At 36.7% G+C, this 22,064-nt stretch overlaps 1 protein-coding gene across 1 annotated transcript in view; it reads left to right on the top strand.

The window, feature by feature from the left end:
* LOC140149631 (uncharacterized) overlaps nt 1–22,064 on the top strand; it is a 122,372-nt gene that overhangs the window by 20,805 nt on the left and 79,503 nt on the right. The window contains exon 2 of the mRNA XM_072171711.1: nt 18,530–18,571. Within this exon, the coding sequence (XP_072027812.1) occupies nt 18,553–18,571 (19 nt within the window). The 5' untranslated portion in view covers nt 18,530–18,552. The remainder of the gene's footprint in view (nt 1–18,529; nt 18,572–22,064) is intronic.

Consider the following 22,064-nt stretch of genomic DNA (forward strand, 5'->3'; position numbering starts at 1 on the left):
GCATGATAAAAAAATTATAGGCATTTATTTGTCTTAAGTGATTTAAAAAAAAACATATTAAAGAAACAAATTTAATATAAAAACAATGACACAAGCCGCACAAAATATTTTCCCTATTAACATAGACTGTAAAAATTTGCGTGTTGTTCGCCAGAAGGAAAACAACAAAATTATGTTTGAATTATTGAGAACAGGAAATACATATTTAATCAAACAACTTTGTAATAACAATGAGCTTAACCGCGTGCTAGAAGATCTTGAAATTAGTTTAGAAGACTTGTTAAATAAATGTTGTGATGATTATTTATTTGCAAAATTAGTTGCCAGCAAAATTAGTAAAATGGCATCACGCCAAGGTACAAAGGATGAATCTTATGTTTTAAGCAAATGTAATGAGGTTGTAAGCCAGATAGGAATTCATGTTAAGAATTTAACAACTACGGAATTTCGACCTACAAAAGATGGGCAAATACTAAACAAAACAGAATATAAAAATTCTGGTTTGAAAAAAATGAGTGCCTTAAATCCTTTGATGCAAAAATATCAGGTCTTATTGATGGTTGGCTGTTTGCCAAGATTGCTTTTGGGAAAGGAGGCCATCAGGATAATGTATTTATAGAAGCACATGAATTTGCAAAATGGGTGCAACATTATGGAGAGAAACATAAATTATACGTTCTTCTTATTGACACAGATTTAACTCCTCAATTTACTGAGTTAAAAAAATAAATTTCAAAAAGAAACTAATATTCTTGTGTGTAATCATGTAGAATTTCAACTATATTGTTATGACTTACAGAAACAACGCTGGTGTTTCCTAATTACTTTCACTTTTTAATTTTACTTTTACTTCACTTTCACTTTTATTTTCACTTTTATATTTTTTCACTTTTATTTTTTTACTTTTACTTTTTACTTCACTTTCACTTTTACTTCACTTTTATTTTTTTTTACTTTTACTTCACTTTCACTTTTATTTTTACTTTTATTTTCACTTTTACTTTTACTTTTACTTCACTTTCACTTTTATTTTTACTTTTATTTTTTTTACTTTTACTTCACTTTCACTTTTATTTTTACTTTTATTTTCACTTTTATTTTCACTTTTTCACTTTTATTTTCACTTTTACTTCACTTTTACTTTTATTTTTACTTTTATTTTCACTTTTATTTTTACTTTTACTTTTATTTTCACTTTATTTTTACTTTTACTTCACTTTCACTTTTATTTTCACTTTTATTTTCACTTTTACTTCACTTTCACTTTTATTTTCACTTTGACTTTAACTTTTACTTTACAAAACAACGCTAGTATCCCCTTATCACTTTTACTTTCACTTTTACTTTCACTTTCACTTTTACTTTTATGGAGACAACGCAGTGCCCCTTATTTATGCTCTTGTGCTCACTTTAAAATAATGTATTAAATTTGGCTTAACCCGTTGCTAAGTTAAAAAAATTAATAACTCAATAAAAATCTCTATTTAAAAAAAGTATATAGCGCCATCAATTTTGATTAGTCCGTTGCCATGACAACCGGGACGACTGGTCGTCCTTTTATCAGTTGCAAACGAATATTGCAAACATATTAAGCAAAAAAATATTTTACTGATAAACTACAAAGACACCAGAGTTGCTATTAACACTGTGATTCTTATCTCGTGTAAGTCAAACAAATGCAACTGTGCCAACTTAGACTTTGGACTTTGAACATATGGATATGTGATCTATGATTAACAATAAAAACTGAATATTTGCTTTTTACTGAATATTTGCTTTTAACTTGTGTAAACACTTATCATACAGAACAGTAAATAAAATTTTAGATCCTCCCCAAAAAAATATTATACATAACATAAAAGTGTTGCACTCTGACCCAGAACCCTGGGTACAAATATTCAGTTTTTATTGCTGTCTGTAAGTTTAACCTTAGTACAATAAAATAAACTTTTTGATTTCCCCAAATTTTATTTAACACAACTTATAATGCGCCAGACCGTCAAGTCAACTGCTGCACCGTTTGTTATTTCCATGGACTTTGCACAGCATATGTTATCTTAGACTGGCCAAGTTGTCCTACAAGCTCTAAATTAGCATTCGTTTTATGTTCTTTACTAGTTAATTTGTCAACTAAAGTACAGCTTTGGAAATAGCTTTATATTTAAGGTAAGAAACCGGTGAATGCATTAATTACTAGCCCAAGCCTTTGGCAGAACTGACAACTTCGCTGTTGCACAAATACCCTTTAGTGCTATTGTGTAATATCAGTGAAGTTAAGCAGCTCCACAACTAAAATAAGCTTAACGAAAATCTAAAACATTTTGTTTTGGTATACAAGTACCTGTTAGTACTTTAGTATCTTTATTAAGAATTAATTTCTTGCCTGCTATAAATTCATCAATGTGTAATGCCGTGTTCCATATAACTTTTATACCATTAAAAATTAGTGAAACTATTTTAACTGTTATGTTCTTAATTGCAATAGAACATAAAACTAATATTATATAGGTAAATTTGATAACTTTCTTAAATATCATCCAAACTATGTCTAACAGCAGGAATGATACTATTGTTGGTAGTACTACTCCTACTAGGCTTATAAGACAAATTATTTCTCCTACCATGTTATCATTATTTGGAAAGTAAAGGCCCGTGATTTTACCGTCTTCATCATAGTTAAACAAATCACCATGACAGTACTTAAAGTCCTTTTGCAATTTTATAGTATTTTTTACAACGTATTGTGAAACTGACAAAACTGCGGAAACACAAAGCAAAACCCCAAGAATTGTGCCTCTTGTAGAATAGCTAGGAAGACTAATTTCAATTTGAGAAGTCATATATATATTTACCAATACTTTTTTACTAAAACCCCCACACTATACAACAACAACCCATCAAAAACACTCACACTCAAATCAAACCTTATATCTCAAGTCTTTCACCTCGTTTTAAATTTAAAAACAATATAAAGGAAAATAAAAAACAGAAGCGGTAAAAAAATACTTTTTGAAGGATTCGCAACTTTTTTTTATCGTATGTCGAATTTAGTTTTATATATTGAAAATGAGTATTTTTTTAACGTTATAAATACCTTTAAAATAGAAAGTAGGGGGCGCCCTATGGTAGTACTATACTACTAATATACTTATAAATACGCCCATATGAAAAAAATCAACGTATAGATCCATGCCGGGGATCCATGTACTATATAGCCTAGGCCTATTAAGTACATTTTGATTTAGAACACGAGTAGCTATCACCAGTGTGGCGAGGGGAAAACAGAAAAGGAGAAAAAGGAAAATAAAAAAGAGGGCTATTCAAAATGAACATTTATGTAAGGACAAAACTTTTTTTTAATGTGAATTTTATTACCCCGATCAGTGGGAAAACGTGCACCATAGGCTTACTATACAAGGCTACTACGAGATCATGTTTTCTGTTTAAAGGTTTTTGTACGCCTTATAAATGTTGACAAAGGACAACATTCATCAGAAAAGTTTTTCATGACAACATTTGTGTGACAACCCAGCAAACACAAAACGTTTTTGACATCATTCGCCAAAGGTTATAAAAGGTTGTCAGAAAACGTTTAAATGTCGGGTTATATAAAGGGTATATTAAGGGTATAAAACGTTTTCATAACATTAAAAAACATTTTTGATAATTACTACCCAGCAAAAACAAAATGTTTTACAAAAAACGTTTAAATGTCGGGTTATATAAATGGTTTAAAACGTTTCAATAACATTCCAAAAACATTTTTTGAAAACTTGATACAAAACATTCTAAACAGAATGTTATTTGGGGGTTGAAAAAATATTTTGCGAAAAATGTTTGCCCAAAATATTTGCAATAACGTTTTAAATACGTTTTCATGACCTTTATATAACCCAGCATTTAAATGTTACTAAAACGTTTTGAAAAAAACATTTTAAGAACATTTCTGTGTTTGCTGGAAGCAAATATTTTAACATAATGTTATTCAAGTGTTGACAAAATATTTGGCAAAAAAATGTTTGCAAAAATAGTTTAGAATAAAATTTTGAAAACATTTTAAAAATATTGTTGTAGTGTGTTTTTCATACAAAACGTTTTAAAACGTTTTCATGACCTTTTATATAACCCGACATTTTAATGTTATTAAAACGTTTTTACCTAAACCAAAAGCCAAAATATAACTTATTCAAAACGTTTTTAAAACGTTTTTGTGTTTGCTGGGAAGGAATCCAATTACTACATTGAAATTTCAGCGACTCAGCGGTTTAGTATCTATGATAGGGAACGAGGTACATCCTAGCGGTGCCTTATTTCTGATCATAAATAACAAACCGCTTGTCTTGGGTCACTGAAATTCCAGTGAAGTAATTGGATTCCTTGCCCCTATAATATACATAACTTTTGTTACCACTGTGTTATTAGTAGGCATATCACATCAAAAATAAGCGCAGCAGAAACATGTTATTTAATGGATGAGCTTTATTAAAGCATCAAAAATCAAAAAACGGAATTGAAATCGGTCAATGCATTGTGATGTAGTGTCAATTTAAAGATGCTCGTAAATGGAATAAAAACCTGCCACAAAATGGCTGCAGTGACAAAATTGGCACATTCCGAGATTTTGACGGTTTATTTGGACGCTTGCTTGAAAAAGCATCGTTAATTTAAGTATCACAGGTTAAATGCATATCTTTCCTGACTTCGTTAAAGAAAACAAAATAAAAAAATTTATCATTGAATAATTATAATAAATTAACCAAATGTACTATTTTAGCAATTTCGGCCAATCTGCAGACAAATTAAAGCTGAAAAATGACTATGTTCAGCTAATTAATATGCAAAATTGATGCCAGTGGAAAACCGTACACGATATCAGGGTGCGGGTTTTTTTTGCACACATATGTATACGAAGTTCTTTCAATTGATAACAAAAAATACACAAAAAGTAATTAATTATGCAAATTAGCTAATTACAGCTAATTATGTATTCATGATATTATTATGTAAATTAGGCATGAGTAATTTTGGTGTTTTTAATATTTAATGAAAGTCTATTCATTCACCATAAATTTGTCAAGTATGAACCTGTTATGATGTTGAATAAAGAAACAGCAGTTAATTACTTTAAAATAATACAAAAATACAAAGTTTGACATTTTGATGGTGTCTGAATAGAATTTTCTTTTTACTGTCAACATGGTATGTGTCACCATTACTCAAAGCCAAATCCGAAAAGTAAAAATAAAAATTCATTTGCAATGAGACTTAAAATTAACATTTTGTTATCTGGATTAACGTAGGAGGGCAAATGGTAAAAGGAAGCGCCGTTTCACTCTAGCGCGTATACAAAACTAGTATGGCCTTGGACACACACAATGGCTTAAAGCTATTGTGGTTTGGAAAACTACTCCCTATGGAATATCTTTGGTAATATTATGTTTTAACTAGTGTTCCTCAAGTGCTTCATTCAATGTAGACGGAAATAATTTACATGCTAAGAAAGATTAGTATTTTAGCTAAATGGTGGTAGATCAGACTATTTCAATAGGCCTATTTTTACTGATTTATGAGCGATCGTCAAAAAATCCATTAAACAGGCAGTAATTCTTGAACAAAGCAAAATTTAATTTTGTCGGATTCAATGGTAGCTTCAGAAAGGTTTCATATACCATATATTAAAATTTCAAACAATTGGGATAAATGGAACATACTAAGGAAATTCATTTTTGACATTGGTGTTTTCCAAAAATCAGCCGACTTTGATGCGCGCGCTTTTTAATTCACTCTTATGCTTGCATGCACAGTGTGGCAGAATTATTGCGCAGCCACTGTGACATACCTATTATTAGTTTTTGAGAAAAATGCAAAAATAGACACAAATTTATCGAGGGGTGTAGTACCCCCTTAATAATATTATGAAGCGGCATTTTGGGATTTTAGTTGAACACTGTTATATAAGTGGATTAACAATTAGGGGCTGTGCAATAATTATGAGCCCCGGGGGTACAATTTTCGAACGCCCCCCTCTCGGCCCGCCAAAAAAACCTTTGTCCCACCCCCTTTGAACATGCCAAATTTCTGGGATCCAAATTTGCAAATTAGTCTAGATATATCATCATAAATTATTATGTTGCGAGCGCAGCGAGCAGGACTGAAATTTACATATTAAAGCGTTTCCGCACTGTTTTCCTAAGCTTTTTTAGAGCGTTTAATTAAAAAGGTGTGCCAAAAATTGCTTCCCCCCCTCCGGTATGCAAAACATTTCTTGCCCACCAATTTTACCCTCCCCAGGGCTCATAATTATTGCACAGCCCCTTACTGAGGTAGGCCTAATTCAGTGGTGTAGCGTCATAGGGGCACGTGCCGCCGCCACCCCCAATCGATTGCAAAATTTAGAAAACAGAAAAATTGCCGAAAAACGGCTTGTGGCCCCCATCAGAACTGGTGCCCCTCAATCATAGTCGGTGCACCCCTCCCCCCATATGATGACCCACGCTACACCACTGATTATTGTTGATTTGCCTTTCTGTCCATTGAGTCTACACATGCAATGTATGTTATAAGCTTATGTGTTTTGAGAATGGTTTCTACATTGGGCTGTTTTTGTTTATTTGTCAAGATAAAAAGGGAGCAAGTAACTACAAGGTGTAAAAGACAAAATGCAGAAATGACAGAAACAACAGAAATGAGTAAAGACAGAATTTGCAAAAAGTTCAGGAAGTGGGAGTGGGAGTTATATATAGATAATTATGGTAAATTCATTCGGGATGTTTGTACTTTGAAATGTGGGAGGAGGGTCATTTAAAATGTTCAAATTTGGTGAGTTGTCACCATAGGCGTAGATCCCGAGGATGTCCCCCACCAATATTTTGCCAGGGGATGGTCCATACAATCATCCCCCATTGTTGACGCTTGGGGGGGTTCTGACCTAATTAACCTCATATTTGGCCATTTTAACCACGAAAGTGCTAATTTTTTCGCAAGGTGTTGGATTCAATATAATTCAAGATTTTTTTTCTAACCTCATCCCCCAATGTCAAAAAGAAATCTACGCCACTGTGGTTGTAGTCACCTTCAGGAGCATTTTGGATGATGTTCGGTAATGTTGGTATGCGGCCGGAGTGTTTTTTGAGGTAACTTGTGGGGAGGGTCATTTTTGAGATTTCAAAGAGAGTGAGTTGTCGTTCATGAAAGTTCATCTGTGTTGGTATAAATCATGATTTTGATTTAAACTTTTGATCCAAACACAAGGAATTAATTCCTACCTCGGAATTTTCAGATGGTACTCCATCTTTCATCAGCGAGTGAGTGACTGTATCAGGTCGTGATTTTCTTGACCTTTGACCTGATAACAGACTCGTAGACTCCTGAAAGTTTGAACGGTGCGGCCATGGGCCTTCCGCTTTCTCCGATACTGTGCGACATTTACATGGAAGACCTTGAACAGAGAGCTATTGCGACAGCACCCCACCCCCTCTGTGGTGGTTTCGCTATGTAGATGACACCCATTGCAAACTTAAGAAGTGTGACTCACAAGAATTTACTGACCATCTAAATTCGCTGGACAAGGACATCAAATTCACCACCGAAGGAGAGGAAAACAACTCGCTTGCTTTTCTAGATACTCTCACCGTAATTCAACCCGACAGATCCATCAAAGTCACCATTTACCGCAAAAGCACACACACCCAACGCTCTGCAGGGTCTATTGTTCTCAATTTCCAATTTGATAATACCATAACTTACGCGGGAACTTACGAACTCAATATCTTCGCTTAGAAACGTCCCGGAGGAACGTCCGATTTCATGGGGAAAACGGCGTTGTGGAGCAAAATATCTCAATATTTAAGATATTGATAACCTGCCCAAAAGTGTCTCTTTTTGGTATACCAAGTCACAAATTATCTATTTATGGTAGCACAAACCGTCTTACAGACTTGCGCGAAGCAGCATATCGAAAGGTTTGGCTACAAAACGATTCTCTTTTGAACGCATCTATGCACAAATTCCACCTCGATATACCTGAGCACTACACGGTTGAGTGCATAGCATCATAAGAGCTGTGTGAGCTTTAGCTGGTGACTAGTGGAAAATACGGCATCTGTGATTGGTTTTTGTCAAAAGCCCGCATGTTCCCTTCATCTATTTCAGAAAAGTTTTACATCGAACGAAAGCTAACACTTCCCGTAGAAAAAAGAAAACCCTGTTCTGCGGGCCCGACCGACCCAGATTTTGAACAAATTGGGAAAAAAATCCTGTTCAATTGAATGCCGACCCAAATTTCGGAAATTTCAGGAACAATTTTGTGTGTGTGTGTATTTTCTCAAATTATTGCAAATTATACTAATACTTGAAAGGTGCGTCCGCCCGTAGAACAGGGTTTCTTTTTCGTCGCCTAAAAACACCTTTTTCATTGCGTCAACAGATGACGCAATTCAATGTTTATAGCAAGGCGAATGTGATAAATCTGTTGTAAACGACACATTCACGTGCAAATTTTGACCAAGATGTCGGTTTTAAAAGTCAAAACCCGGAATTACACCATCAAATGAAAGAACATACTAATATATTGTCCATATACTAGATTCATTTCAATGTACAACGGCCAATTTGCTTTAAATTGCAAATCTTGTGCGAAATGTTATATTTTCGCCTGTTTTGTCATACAGTTGTAAATTCAATGAACAATGATTTTGCTTAAAGAGCGCTTAAAAATTAATCTTACTATAAATAGGGGAATGTTGTATCTATGTATCTATGTATGTATGTATCTATCTATGTATGCCTATAAAGGCTCCGTCAGTTTCGATCCAAATGTCGCCAAATTCATACGGGAGATCGATGAATATACGGGAACGTGTTTAAACTTTATTTGGTTGAAAACGGTCAAGAATTGGCTGCAAAAACAGTGAAAATATGGGTAAAACGGGTTTTTGTTATGAAAATCCTTTGCCAGACTACGCGTCACTGCAGCTGGCCGGCAGCGCGTCGGCGCCTCGTGCGTAATGCGCACTACGCCAATGGGCGCGTAAACGGCGCAGAGCCACGCGACTGCGAGCCAGAGACCAGTGGACATGATAATACGGAAAGTAGGAAAAATAAAGGACAAAAAGGTACATGGACGGATCACGGGATTATGATAACGGGTGAACACGTCCGCAGACACGCTATGAGAGGACGTAATAAATACGGGAAAAAGATGTTTGTTGTTTAAAAAAGAAAGTGTAAGAAGAGACAGGTTTAGAAAAATAAAAGGTACCTTTTCAATGATTCTACCTGTTCAGTAATTATTCAGTTTCGATCCAAATGTCGCCAATTTCATACGGGAGATCGATGAATATACGGGAACGTGTTTAAACTTTATTTGGTTGAAAACGGTCAAGAATTGGCTGCAAAAACAGTGAAAATATGGGTAAAAACGGGTTTTTTGTTATGAAAATCGGTTGTCAGCCTACGCGTCACTGCAGCTGGCCGGCAGCGCGTCGGCGCCTCGTGCGTAATGCGCACTATGCCAATGGGCGCGTAAACGGCGCAGAGCCACACGACTGCGAGCCAGAGACCAGTGGACATGATAATACGGAAAGAAAGAAAAATAATAAGGACAAAAAGGTACATGGACGGGTCACGGGATGAAGCGGTACTATAAAGAAAAATTAAATTAAAATGAGGACAAAAAAGGTACGAGTAATTAGACCAACGGGTTAAAGTAACTAAATGAAACGGGCATGAAACAAAGAAGGAAAGAAACTATTCAGGAAATGTAAGAAAAAAAGAAGCTAAAATAATGAGAACAGAATTAAATAAAAAACATGGAAACGGGAAATCACAAGCAGCAAATAAAAAAAGATGATAAAAGGGAAATGTAAGAAAGAGCAGATTTAGAAAATAATGGGAACTGCATGGGTTAAATAAATAACTAACATGGAAACGGAAAATCACAAGCTAAGCAGAGGAAACTAAAAAAGAAAATGTTAGAAGAGACAGATTTAGATAAATAAAAATGTACCTTTTCAATGATTCTACCTGTTCAGTAATTTTTCCTGTTATAGTGAACGCTCCCATTTACTCATCTAGCGGGGACCCGCGCGAAGCGCGGGTATCCCGCTAGTCTTACTATAAATAGGGGAATGTTGTATGTATCTATCTATGTATCTATCTATCTATCTATGTATGCCTATAAAGGCTCCGTCAGTTTCGATCCAAATGTCGCCAAATTCATACGGGAGATCGAGGAATATACGGGAACGTGTTTAAACTTTATTTGGTTGACAACGGTCAAGAATTGGCTGCAAAAACAGTGAAAATATGGGTAAAAACGGGGTTTTTGTTATGAAAATCGGTTACCAGCCTACGCGTCACTGCAGCTGGCCGGCAGCGCGTCGGCGTCGCGTGCGTAATGCGCATTACGCCAATTCGCGCGTAAACGGCGCAGAGCCACACGATTTGCGAGCCAGAGACCAGTGGACACGATAATACAGAAAGAAGGAAAAATAATAAAGGACAAAAAGGTACATGGACGGGTCACGGGATGAAGCGGTACTATAAAGAAAAATTAAATTAAAATGAGGACAAAAAGGTACGAGTAATTAGACCAACGGGTTAAAGTAACTAAATGAAACGGGAACAAAACAAAGAAGGAAAGAAACTATTCAGGAAATGTAAGAAAAAAAGAAGCTAAAATAATGAGAACAGAATTAAATAAAAAACATGGAAACGGGAAATCACAAGCAGCAAATTAAGAAAGATGCTAAAAAAAGGGAAATGTAAGAAAGAACAGATTTAGAAAATAATGGGAACTGGGTTAAATAAATAAATAACATGGAAACGGAAAATCACAAGCTAAGCAGAGGAAACTAAAAAAGAAAATGTTAGAAGAGACAGATTTAGATAAATAAAAATGTACCTTTTCATCAATGATTCTACCTGTTCAGTAATTTTTCCTGTTATAGTGAACGCTCCCATTTACTCATCTAGCGGGGACCCGCGCGAAGCGCGGGTATCCCGCTAGTATGAAATAATAATCTTACTATAAATAGGCTAATGTTGTATGTATGAAGATCGAAAGGCTCCGTCAGTTTGGATTCAAATGACGCCAAATTCATACGGGAGATCGAGGAATATATGAGAAATGGACTGGTCTTTATTTGGTTGAAAACGGTTAAGAATTGGCTGCAAAAACAGTGAAAATATGGGTAAAAACGGGGTTTTGTTATAAAAATCGGTTGACAGCCTACGCGTCACTGCAGCTGGCCGGCATCGCGTCGGCGCCGCGTGCGTAGTGCGCACTACGCCAATGCGCGCGTAAACGGCGCAGAGCCACGCGACTTGCGAGCCAGAGACCAGTCATGGACATGATTATACGGAAAGAAGGAAAAATAAAGGACAAAAAGGTACATCGACGGGTCACGGGATTATGATAACGGGTGAACACGTCCACAGACACGCTATGAGATGACGTAATAAATACGGGGAAAAGATGTTAAATAAATAAATAAATAACATGGAAACGGAAAATCACAAGCTAAGCAGAAGAAACTAAAAAAGAAAATGTAAGAAGAGACAGATTGAGATAAATAAAATGTACCTTTTCAAATGATTCTACCTGTTTAGTAATTCTTCCTGTTATAGTGAACGCTCACATTTACTCATCTAGCGGGGACCCGCGCGAAGCGCGGGTATCCCGCTAGTCTTACTATAAATAGGCGAATGTTGTATGTATCTATGTATCTATCTATGTATCATGGAAAGGCTCCGTCAGTTTCGATCCAAATGTCGCCAAATTCATACGGGAGATCGATGAATATACGAGAACGTGTTTAAACTTGATTTGGTTGAAAACGGTCAAGAATTGGCCTCAAAATCAGTGAAAATGTGGTACGTTGCTATGCTGGGTAAACAAAAAAGGGAGTCAGTTGTCAAGCTAGCCCGTGCGCGTCGTACGGGCGTATCTAATGCCAAGCCGCTCGCGTAGCGCAGCGATAGCGCGCGGGTAACGCAGCACTACGCCATGTCGCGCGTAAACGACGCAGAGTCGCGCAATGAATGATAATACGGGTGAACGACCGACCGTAGGCGTAATAAATACGGGGAAAAGATGTGTGTTAAAAAGTACAAACAACATGAAGAGGTAGGCCTACTGTAATTAAAAAAGAAAACAAAATGAGGACAAACAGGTAGGCCTACGAGTATGTGGGTTAGCCTATAGTTAGTCATAGTAAGAAAATGAAAACGGGAATAAAATAGGCTAAAGAAGGAAAGAATAATAAAATCTAATAAAATTAGATTTAAATAAAAAAGGCTATTAAACTGAGGACAGAACTAAATAAATAACATGAAAACGGGAAATCACAAGCTAAGCAGCAAATAAAAAATGAAGTCAACAGGGAAATGTAAGAAAGGACAGATTTAGAAAATAATGGGAACGGGATTGAGTAAATAAAAAACATGGTAACGGAAATTTGCAAGCTTAGCAGCAAAACGTTTTTAAAAAATGGAACAAAATTGGCCCATGTAGAAGAAACTAAAAAGAAAGAAAGAAACTAAAATGGAAACTTAGGCTTAACGAGGGTCAGACTCAGATAAATGAAATTTACCTTTTCAATGATTCTACCTGTTCAGTAATTCCTCACGTTTTAGTGAACGCTCCCATTTACTCACCTAGCGGGGGCCCGCGCGTAGCGCGGGTGTCCCGCTAGTCTTACTATAAATAGGGGAATGTTGTATGTATCTATGTATCTATCTATGTATCATGGAAAGGCTCCGTCAGTTTCGATCCAAATGTCGCCAAATTCATACGGGAGATCGATGAATATACGGGAACGTGTTTAAACTTTATTTGGTTGAAAACGGTCAAGAATTGGCCTCAAAATCAGTGAAAATGTGGTACGTTGCTATGCTGGGCAAACAAAAAGGGAGTCAGTTGTCAAGCTAGCCCGTGCGCGTCGTACGGGCGTATCTAATGCCAAGCCGCTCGCGTAGCGCAGCGATAGCGCGCGGGTAACGCAGCACTACGCCATGTCGCGCGTAAACGACGCAGAGTCGCGCAATGAATGATAATACGGGTGAACGATCGACCGTAGGCGTAATAATAGGAATGTCACAGTGGCTGCACAATACTTCTGCCACACTGTGCATGCAAGCATAACAGTAAATTGAAAAGCGCGCGCATGAAAGTTGTTCAATTTTGGCAAACATCCATGCCGAAAAATTAATTTCCTCATATGTGCTATTTATCACAATTGTTTGAATTTTTGATATATGGTGTGTGAAACCTTTCTGTGACTACCATCGGTTTTTTTAAAAAATAAATATTGCTTCGTTTAAGAGCTACTACCTGTTTTTATGGATTGTTGAAGATCCCTCATAAATCAATAAATATAGGCCTTTTGAAAAATCAAGATCTACCACCATTTAGCTGAAATACTAATCTTTCTAAGCATGTAAATTATTTCCGTCGACAACGAATGGCACACTTGAGGAAAACGATTTGAAACAAAACATTTTTAAGTGAGTTTAAAGGAGTAATATTCCAAACCACAATAGCTCTAAGCCATTGTGTGTGTCCAAGGCCACATCATTTTTGTATACGCGGTATAATAGAGGGCTGTTCCTTTTACCGTTTCTCTTCCCATGTTAATCCAGATAACAAAATGTTAATTTAAAGTCTCATTGCAAATGAATTTTTATTTTTACTTTTCGGATTTGGCTTTGAGCAATGGTGACACATGCCATATTTACAGAAAAAATGAAAATTCTATTCCAGACACCGTCAAAATGTCAAAGTTTGTATTTTTTGAATTATATTAAAGTAATTAACTGCAGATTCTTTACTCAACATCATAACAGGTTCATACTTGACAAATTCATGATGAATGAAAAGACTTTCATTAAATATTGAAAAAAACCAAAATTACTCATGCCTAATTTACATAATAATATCATGAATACATAATTAGCTGTAATAAGCTAATTTGCATAATTGGTTACTTTTTGTGTATTTTTTGTTATCAATTGAAAGAACTTTGTATACATATGTTTGTGAAAAAAAACCGCACCCTGATATCATGTACGGTTTTCTTTTGGCATCAATTTTGCATATTAATTAGCTGAACTTAGTCATTTTTTCAACTTTTATTTGTCTGCAGATTGGCCGGAATTGCTAGAATAGTATATTTGGTTAATTTATCATAATTATTCAATGATAGATTTTTTAATTTTGTTTTCTTTGACGAAGCTAAAAAAGATAGGCAATTAACCTGTGATACTTAAATTAACGTTGCTTTTTCAAGCAAGTGTCCAAATAAACCTTCAAAATCTCGAAATGTGCCAATTTTGTCATTATAGCAATTTGTGGCAGATTTGCATTCCATTTATGAGCATCTTAAAATTGACACTACGTCACAATGCATTGACCGATTTCAATTCGGTTTTTTGATATTTGATGCTTTAATTAAGGTCATTCATGTAGAAACATTAAATAACGTGTTTCTGCTGCCCTTATTTTTGAGGTGATATACCTAGTAATAAATACGGGGAAAAGATGTGTGTTAAAAAGTACAAACAACATGAAGAGGTAGGCCTACTGTAATTAAAAAAGAAAACAAAATGAGGACAAACAGGTAGGCCTACGAGTATGTGGGTTAGCCTATAGTTAGTCACAGTAAGAAAATGAAAACGGGAATAAAATAGGCTAAAGAAGGAAAGAATAATAAAATCTAATAAAATTAGATGATTTAAATAAAAAAAAGCTATTAAACTGAGGACAGAACTAAATAAATAACATGAAAACGGGAAATCACAAGCTAAGCAGCAAATAAAAAATGAAGTCAACAGGGAAATGTAAGAAAGGACAGATTTAGAAAATAATGGGAACGGGATTGAGAAAATAAAAAACATGGTAACGGAAATTTGCAAGCTTAGCAGCAAAATGTTTTTAAAAAATGGAACAAAATTGGCCCATGTAGAAGAAACTAAAAAGAAAGAAAGAAGCTAAAATGGAAACTTAGGCTTAACGAGGGTCAGACTCAGATAAATGAAATTTACCTTTCAATGATTCTACCTGTTCAGTAATTCCTCCCGTTTTAGTGAACGCTCCCATTTACTCACCTAGCGGGGACCCGCGCGTAGCGCGGGTGTCCCGCTAGTCTTACTATAAATAGGGGAATGTTGTATGTATCTATCTATCTGTGTATGATGGAAAGGCTCCGTCAGTTTCGATCCAAATGTCGCCAAATTCATACGGGAGATCGAGGAATATACGGGGACGTGTTTAAACTTTATTTGGTTGAAAACGGTCAAGAATTGGCTGCAAAAACAGTGAAAATATGGGTAAAAACGGGGGTTTTGTTATGAAAATCGGCTACCAGCACACGCGTCACTGCAGCTGGCCGGCAGCGCGTCGGCGCCGCGTGCGTAATGCGCATTACGCCAATGCGCGCGTAAACGGCGCGGAGCCACGCGACTTGCGAGCCAGCGACCAGTGGACATGATAATACGGGAAGAAGGAAAAATAAAGGACAAAAAGGTACATGGACGGGTCACGGGATACCGGGTGAACACGTCCGCAGACACGCTATGAGAGGACGTAATAAATACGGGGAAAAGATGTGTGTTGTATAAACAACATGAAGCGGTACTATAAAGAAAAAGAAAATTCTAATGAGGACAAAAAGGTACGAGTAATTAGACCAACGGGTTAAAGTAACTAAATGAAACGGGAACGAAACGAAGGAAAGAAACTAATCGGGAAATTTAAGAAAAAAAGAAGCTAAAATAATGAGAACAGAATTAAGTAAAAAACACGGAAACGGGAAATCACAAGCAGCAAATAAAAAAAGATGCTAAAAGGGAAATGTAAGAAAGAACAGATTTAGAAAATAATGGGAACGGGTTAAATAAATAAATAACATGGAAACGGAAAATCAGCAGAAGAGCAGAAGAAACTAAAAAAGAAAATGTAAGAAGAGATAGATCATAGATAAATAAAAATGTACCTTTTCAATGATTCTACCTGTTCAGTAATTCTTCCTGTTATAGTGAACGCTCCCATTTACTCATTTAGCGGGGACCCGCGCGAACCGGGTATCCCGCTAGTCTTACTATAAATAGGGGAATGTTGTATCTATGTATCTATGTATGTATGTATCGCTATAAAGGCTCCGTCAGTTTCGATCCAAATGTCGCCAAATTCATACGGGAGATCGAGGAATATACGGGGACGTGTTTAAACTTTATTTGGTTGAAAACGGTCAAGAATTGGCCTCAAAATCAGTGAAAATATGGTCCGTTGCTATCCAAGGTAAACAAAAAGAGGAGTCAGTTACTAAGCTAGGCCTGCGCGTCGCACGGGCGTATCTAATGCCAAGCCGCTCGCGTAGCGCAGCGATACCGCGCGGGTAACGCAGCACTACGCCATGGCACGCGTAAACGACGCAGAGTCACGTAATGAATGATATTACGGGTGAACGACTGTATAGCGTATTCTTAAACACTTGAGAACGTTCCTGCATTCTCATTGGTTCTTACCAGTGTGATATGACACGATATCACACGGGTCAGCGCGTGTGCATCAACGCGATACGCGTGCTCGCTATTTGAACCAATCTGAGGCGCATAGCAACAACGGGACTGATCGATTTTAAGCCCTAGGTAGCTCCTTTTAAAATGTAGGATTTAATTTGATTCAAATTTGTAATACTTATGATATTTCTATTTGAATTGAAGTGTTTAAGAATGAGAATAAAGGTATTGTTTTTAGCCGCTGTCGTGTATCTATCGTCTCATATAACACGGGCGACATCTTTATTTTTGGCGTAAAACAACTCGGCTTCGCCTGGTTGTTTTACTTAAAATAATGATGTCGCCCGTGTTATATGAGACGATAGATACACTCCAGGGGCTAAAACCAATATCTTTATTCTCTAAATATAAATACGGGAAACAGGTGTGTGTTAAAAAGTACAAACAACATGAAGAGGTAGGCCTACTATAAATAAAAAAGAAAACAAAATGAGGACAAACAGGCTGTACGAGTATGTGGGTTATATTAAATCACAAAATGAAACCGGGAATAAAATAGGCAAAAGAAGGAAAGAAAGAAACTCTTCAGGAAATGTAAGGGGAAAAAAAGCTATAATAAAATCAGGAAGTTTAAATAAAAAGCTATTAAACTGAGGACAGAATTAAATAAATAACATGAAAACGGGAAATCACAAGCTATGCAGCAAATAAAATAGAAGCTAAAATGGAAATGTAAGAAAGGACAGATTTAGAAAATAACGGGAACGGGGTTGAATAAATTAAAAAAAACATGGTAACGGAAAATCGGAAGCTTAGCAGCAGAATTTGTTTTAAATGGAACAAAATTGGCCCATGTAGAAAAAACTAAAAAGAAAGAAAGAAGTTAAAATGGAAACGTAGGCTTAAAGATGGTCAGGTTCAGATAAATAAAATTTACCTTTTCAAAGATTCTACCGGTTCAGTAATTCCTCCTGTTTTAGTGAACGCTCCCATTTACTCATCTAGCGGGGACCCGCGCGTAGCGCGGGTGTCCCGCTAGTCTTACTATAAATAGGGAATGTTGTATGTATGTATCTATGTATGTATCTATCTATGTATGCCTATAAAGGCTCCGTCAGTTTCGATCCAAATGTCGCCAAATTCATACGGGAGATCGATGAATATACGGGAACGTGTTTAAACTTTATTTGGTTGAAAACGGTCAAGAATTGGCTGCAAAAACAGTGAAAATATGGGTAAAACGGGTTTTTTGTTATGAAAATCGGTTGTCGGCCTACGCGTCACTGCAGCTGGCCGGCAGCGCGTCGGCGCGTCGTGCGTAACGCGCACTACGCCAATGGGCGCGTAAACGGCGCAGAGCCACGCGACTGCGAGCCAGAGACCAGTGGACATGATAATACGGAAAAAAGGAAACATAAAGGACAAAAAGGTACATATGGACGGGTCACGGGATTATGATAACGGGTGAACACGTCCGCAGACACGCTATATGAGAGGACGTAATAAATACGGGAAAAAGATGTTTGTTGTATAAACAACATGAAGCGGTACTATAAAGAAAAATAAAATTAAAATGAGGACAAAAAAGTACGAATAATAGGCCAACGGGTTAAAGTAACTAAATGAAACGGGAACGAAACAAAGAAGGAAAGAAACTAATCAGGAAATGTAAGAAAAAAGAAGCTAAAATAATGAGAACAGAGATAAATAAAAAACATGGAAACGGGAAATCACAAGCAGCAAATAAACAAAAGAAGCGAAAGGGAAATGTAAGAAAGAACAGATTTAGAAAAATAAAATGTACCTTTTCAATGATTCTACCTGTTCAGTAATTATTCCTGTTATGGTGAACGCTCCCATCTAGCGGGGACCCGCGCGAAGCGCGGGTATCCCGCTAGTGTATAATAATATTAAATAATAATGTATAATAATAATAATAATAATAATGTATAAAGTCGATGAAAAGTGCAATAAAATATTGTTGTTGTTGTTTTTTTTTTTTTTTTTTTAGGGCCAGCAACTTTAGCTTCTGATATGGCTGACTCAAAGAAAGGTAAGTTTTCAAGCCTTGGCTAATTAAGCTCATTTATTTACGATCCACAGCATCATCCCCCTACTTTTTTCAAAAAAAAAAAAACATAATGCAGTTATTGTTAACTACATGTATGCACACAACACAGGGGCACTCACAATAGACAATTGACCCTACTGGTAGCGCTGTGTTCTAGATATAGGAGATGAACTAGTTAGCGTGTCATCCCGGGGGAGGCACTCCCTATCTGAAATGGCAGGGATGTGCCTCGGCCATGTTGAAAGTAGGGGGCATTCAGGTCAAATGTACAATTACAAAAATATGGGGTCATTCAGTACACAACCTGAATAAAAATGGGGTCATTCGGTATGAAACTTTGAAAAAAGGATGGTCATTGGGGTAATAAAAAGTAAAATGGGAGTCATTGAGTACAGGATTGCCAAAAGAGTATTATTAAGTACACATAAATAAGTGCCAAACTGCGTAAAAACAACTTGGCCACCTTGGAAATGTGAAAAATCTCATTATTTCTAGAGGAGAACACAAATACCACCTAAATTTGGGAATTAAAAGGGAGATCATTGGGTATAGCAGGAAATAGAAAAAGGGGGTCATTGAGCACATGAATTTTTTTAAAGGGGGTCATTGGGTAATAGGTAGGACCATAACACAAAAAACGGGGTCATTGGGTACAAGCCGGTTTGAAAAAGGGGGTCTATCCCGAGGCACATGATGTATATCTGTCATGGAAGTGCCCCCCGGGCGTGTCATATATCAAAAAGTATACAAGCTTATACATTAGGTCGACGTATCCGAGGCTATAGCCGCGGAGCTGAAAGTTACCCTTACCAGCACCCTACTACCATCTTAAGGGGCTGGGTTTCCCACTGGATGTTTTCATCATCCTTTGGGTGCTCCATGTGTTTTCCTGCTTATACTAGTTCTTCCTCCTTCTCAGCATCCAGTTGTCTAGGGCTTAATTTTAGTTTTAGTCTTCAGCTTCGTTTGCATGGTAGGACAGAATACCTGTTTCAGGTACTTCTGTAGGGTAGAGACACCTGAGTCTGGGAAAAATCGAGACTTCACTGATGCCGCTGAGGGGTACATGCACACAGATCTCCTCGGCAGGCGACCAGGTGTATCCCCATATGATTCAGTATGGGTGGCAACTGGACTAAATGCTGAAACCTTTCCTTTATATCCTCTATGACAAAAGGAGTGGCGACCTCTGTCTTATTCAGCCATTGACAAGAAATATGAGTTTACAATTAAGCACCAGGGTTAAAGCCCCTGCTATGAAGTCTGGACCATCTAAGTCACCGTTAGACTATGCTATAAATAAACATCAATGACGGTTTGGTCTCAAAGCCAGTTGATACCATCCCTGGACGGACCAAACCTGATGCAGATAAGGATGGTCAAGACAAATTTGTACAAAGGAAAAAACATTTACCATCAGCACTTTCAACATCAGAACTCTCAACTCACTAGCCAAAAAAGAAGAACTTGCTCATGAAGCCGCACATTATGGCATTGATATCATATGTCTGCAGGAACACCGGATTTGTCACAGTGACTCCCTCTTGCAGGAAGATCTGAATGGATACAGATTAGTCACTTCTTCAGCATGGAAGAACCAAAGGAATGCTGCCACTGGTGGAGTAGGCTTCTTAATCTCACCTAGAGCCCTCAATTCCTGCATGTCCATTATTAGTCATAATGAACGGATTATGGAAATTTCTCTGCTGGGCAATCCAACATCCACAAACAGAGAAGATTTTCATTTTGGACTTTACTAAGTTGAAATTAAATTCACTTTGTGTATTAAGTATGATTTTGAATGTCCAATTTATTATCCATTCCAAAAGGAGCACCCCCTTCCAAGGCTATATGATTAGGATTTGGACTAAGGTTAGGAATTGATATAGGATTAGGGTTTGCCTGTTAAGGGTATGTTAGGGTTAAGGTTGGGATTAGGGTTGGGATTAGGGTTAGGATTAGGGTTAGGATTAGAATTACGGTTAGTGTTATGTCCCATGTTTAGGGTTATAGGGTACCGTATGTAGGAGGGGTCTGCAATTACCTTGGATAAAATACAGTTGTTTGTGTGGGTGTGTGTAGGGGTGTACAGGTACATGTATGGCTATGTGAATATAAACCTGTGATTCATATGAAGAATGTGCATGGTCTTTTTATAGTACAAGGACAAATTGGCCAATGCCAGAGGCTATATGCATACCAATGTGTGTACATCTACAAATGAGAAATTTTTGGTGGTTTGCTTTTCATTGCAAATTGCAGTCATTTTAAATTATCGCAGGTTTTTAAATTGCAACGTCCTACGCACAAAATGGCGTTTAATTTACTCGCAACATTACGCGTCTGGTAAAGCCGTGAAATTGTGCCTATTTAGAGGATATCTCATCATTTGTATAATGTACATCATCACTATACTTGTCCATGTTATCAAAGATATGGCTATATGCAGCTGTGAATTTCAGCCCCCCCCTTATAGCCAGGGTACCAGGGGAGGGTGGCTGGGACTTATACTCAGGGCTAAATTTCAAAATGTTAAAACTCCCGGCCAAGTCCCGGACCGACGGAAACAACACATAGCCGGCCCTACAGGGACAAATTTTGTGTCAATGCCCGTCTGTTATAAACTGCCCGGCTATTTTTCCGGGTACTCTGCACTGCAGGCAGGGGTTGGAGTGGGTCAGGGACTCAGGGTTTCAATTGACAAGTGCATTATCAACAGTCTTCATTTTCACGTGCATGAAATCTATAAGCTTAACTACTGAATATACGGGCCTATGCACACCCCCCTACAATCATAATTACTCACCTCACTAGTATCACAGGGTCAGGGTTTCTATTGACAAGTGCATTATCAACAGCATTGCATTTTCACGTGCATGAAATCTATAAGCTTACTGAACATACAGGTCTATGTACCCCCCCCTACGCACAATCATAATTACTCACATCACTAGTATCACAGACATTCAAATTCCATCATGAAATCTATTCGGCTTTCATAGTACACTGATTTTCAAGTTCAAACGCTAGTTCTTGACAAAGGTGCTGAATTCCACCATCGTGCATATCGCATAAAAAGCAAATTAACATAAGGGCGCACATCACTGAAAAGTGATGCCAGTTTTCTCTATAAAAATGCTGTTTAAAATCATTTAAACAATTTTTTTTATCTGCCATCTGTGATACACTTGTAGGATTTAATATTACTAATCATTACCAATCCAAATTTATGCAAATTTCTGCTCATTTTAATGCTTACTTTTATTATCTATGTTTTTTTCTTAGAATAAAAATTAATTAAGATTTGTTCCAAGTCTACCATGTTACGATACTGATAATTCAATAAAAAAAAACTTTTTAGACTGCAACAAGTCTCTCCTAAAACAATTTATTTATTTGGATAATAAATTGGACATTCAAAATCATACTTGATACACAAAGTGAATTTAATTTCAAGTTTAAAATAAATCTGGAC

Source organism: Amphiura filiformis, chromosome 4 (assembly GCF_039555335.1).
Source record: "Amphiura filiformis chromosome 4, Afil_fr2py, whole genome shotgun sequence".
NCBI lineage: Eukaryota > Metazoa > Echinodermata > Ophiuroidea > Amphilepidida > Amphiuridae > Amphiura > Amphiura filiformis.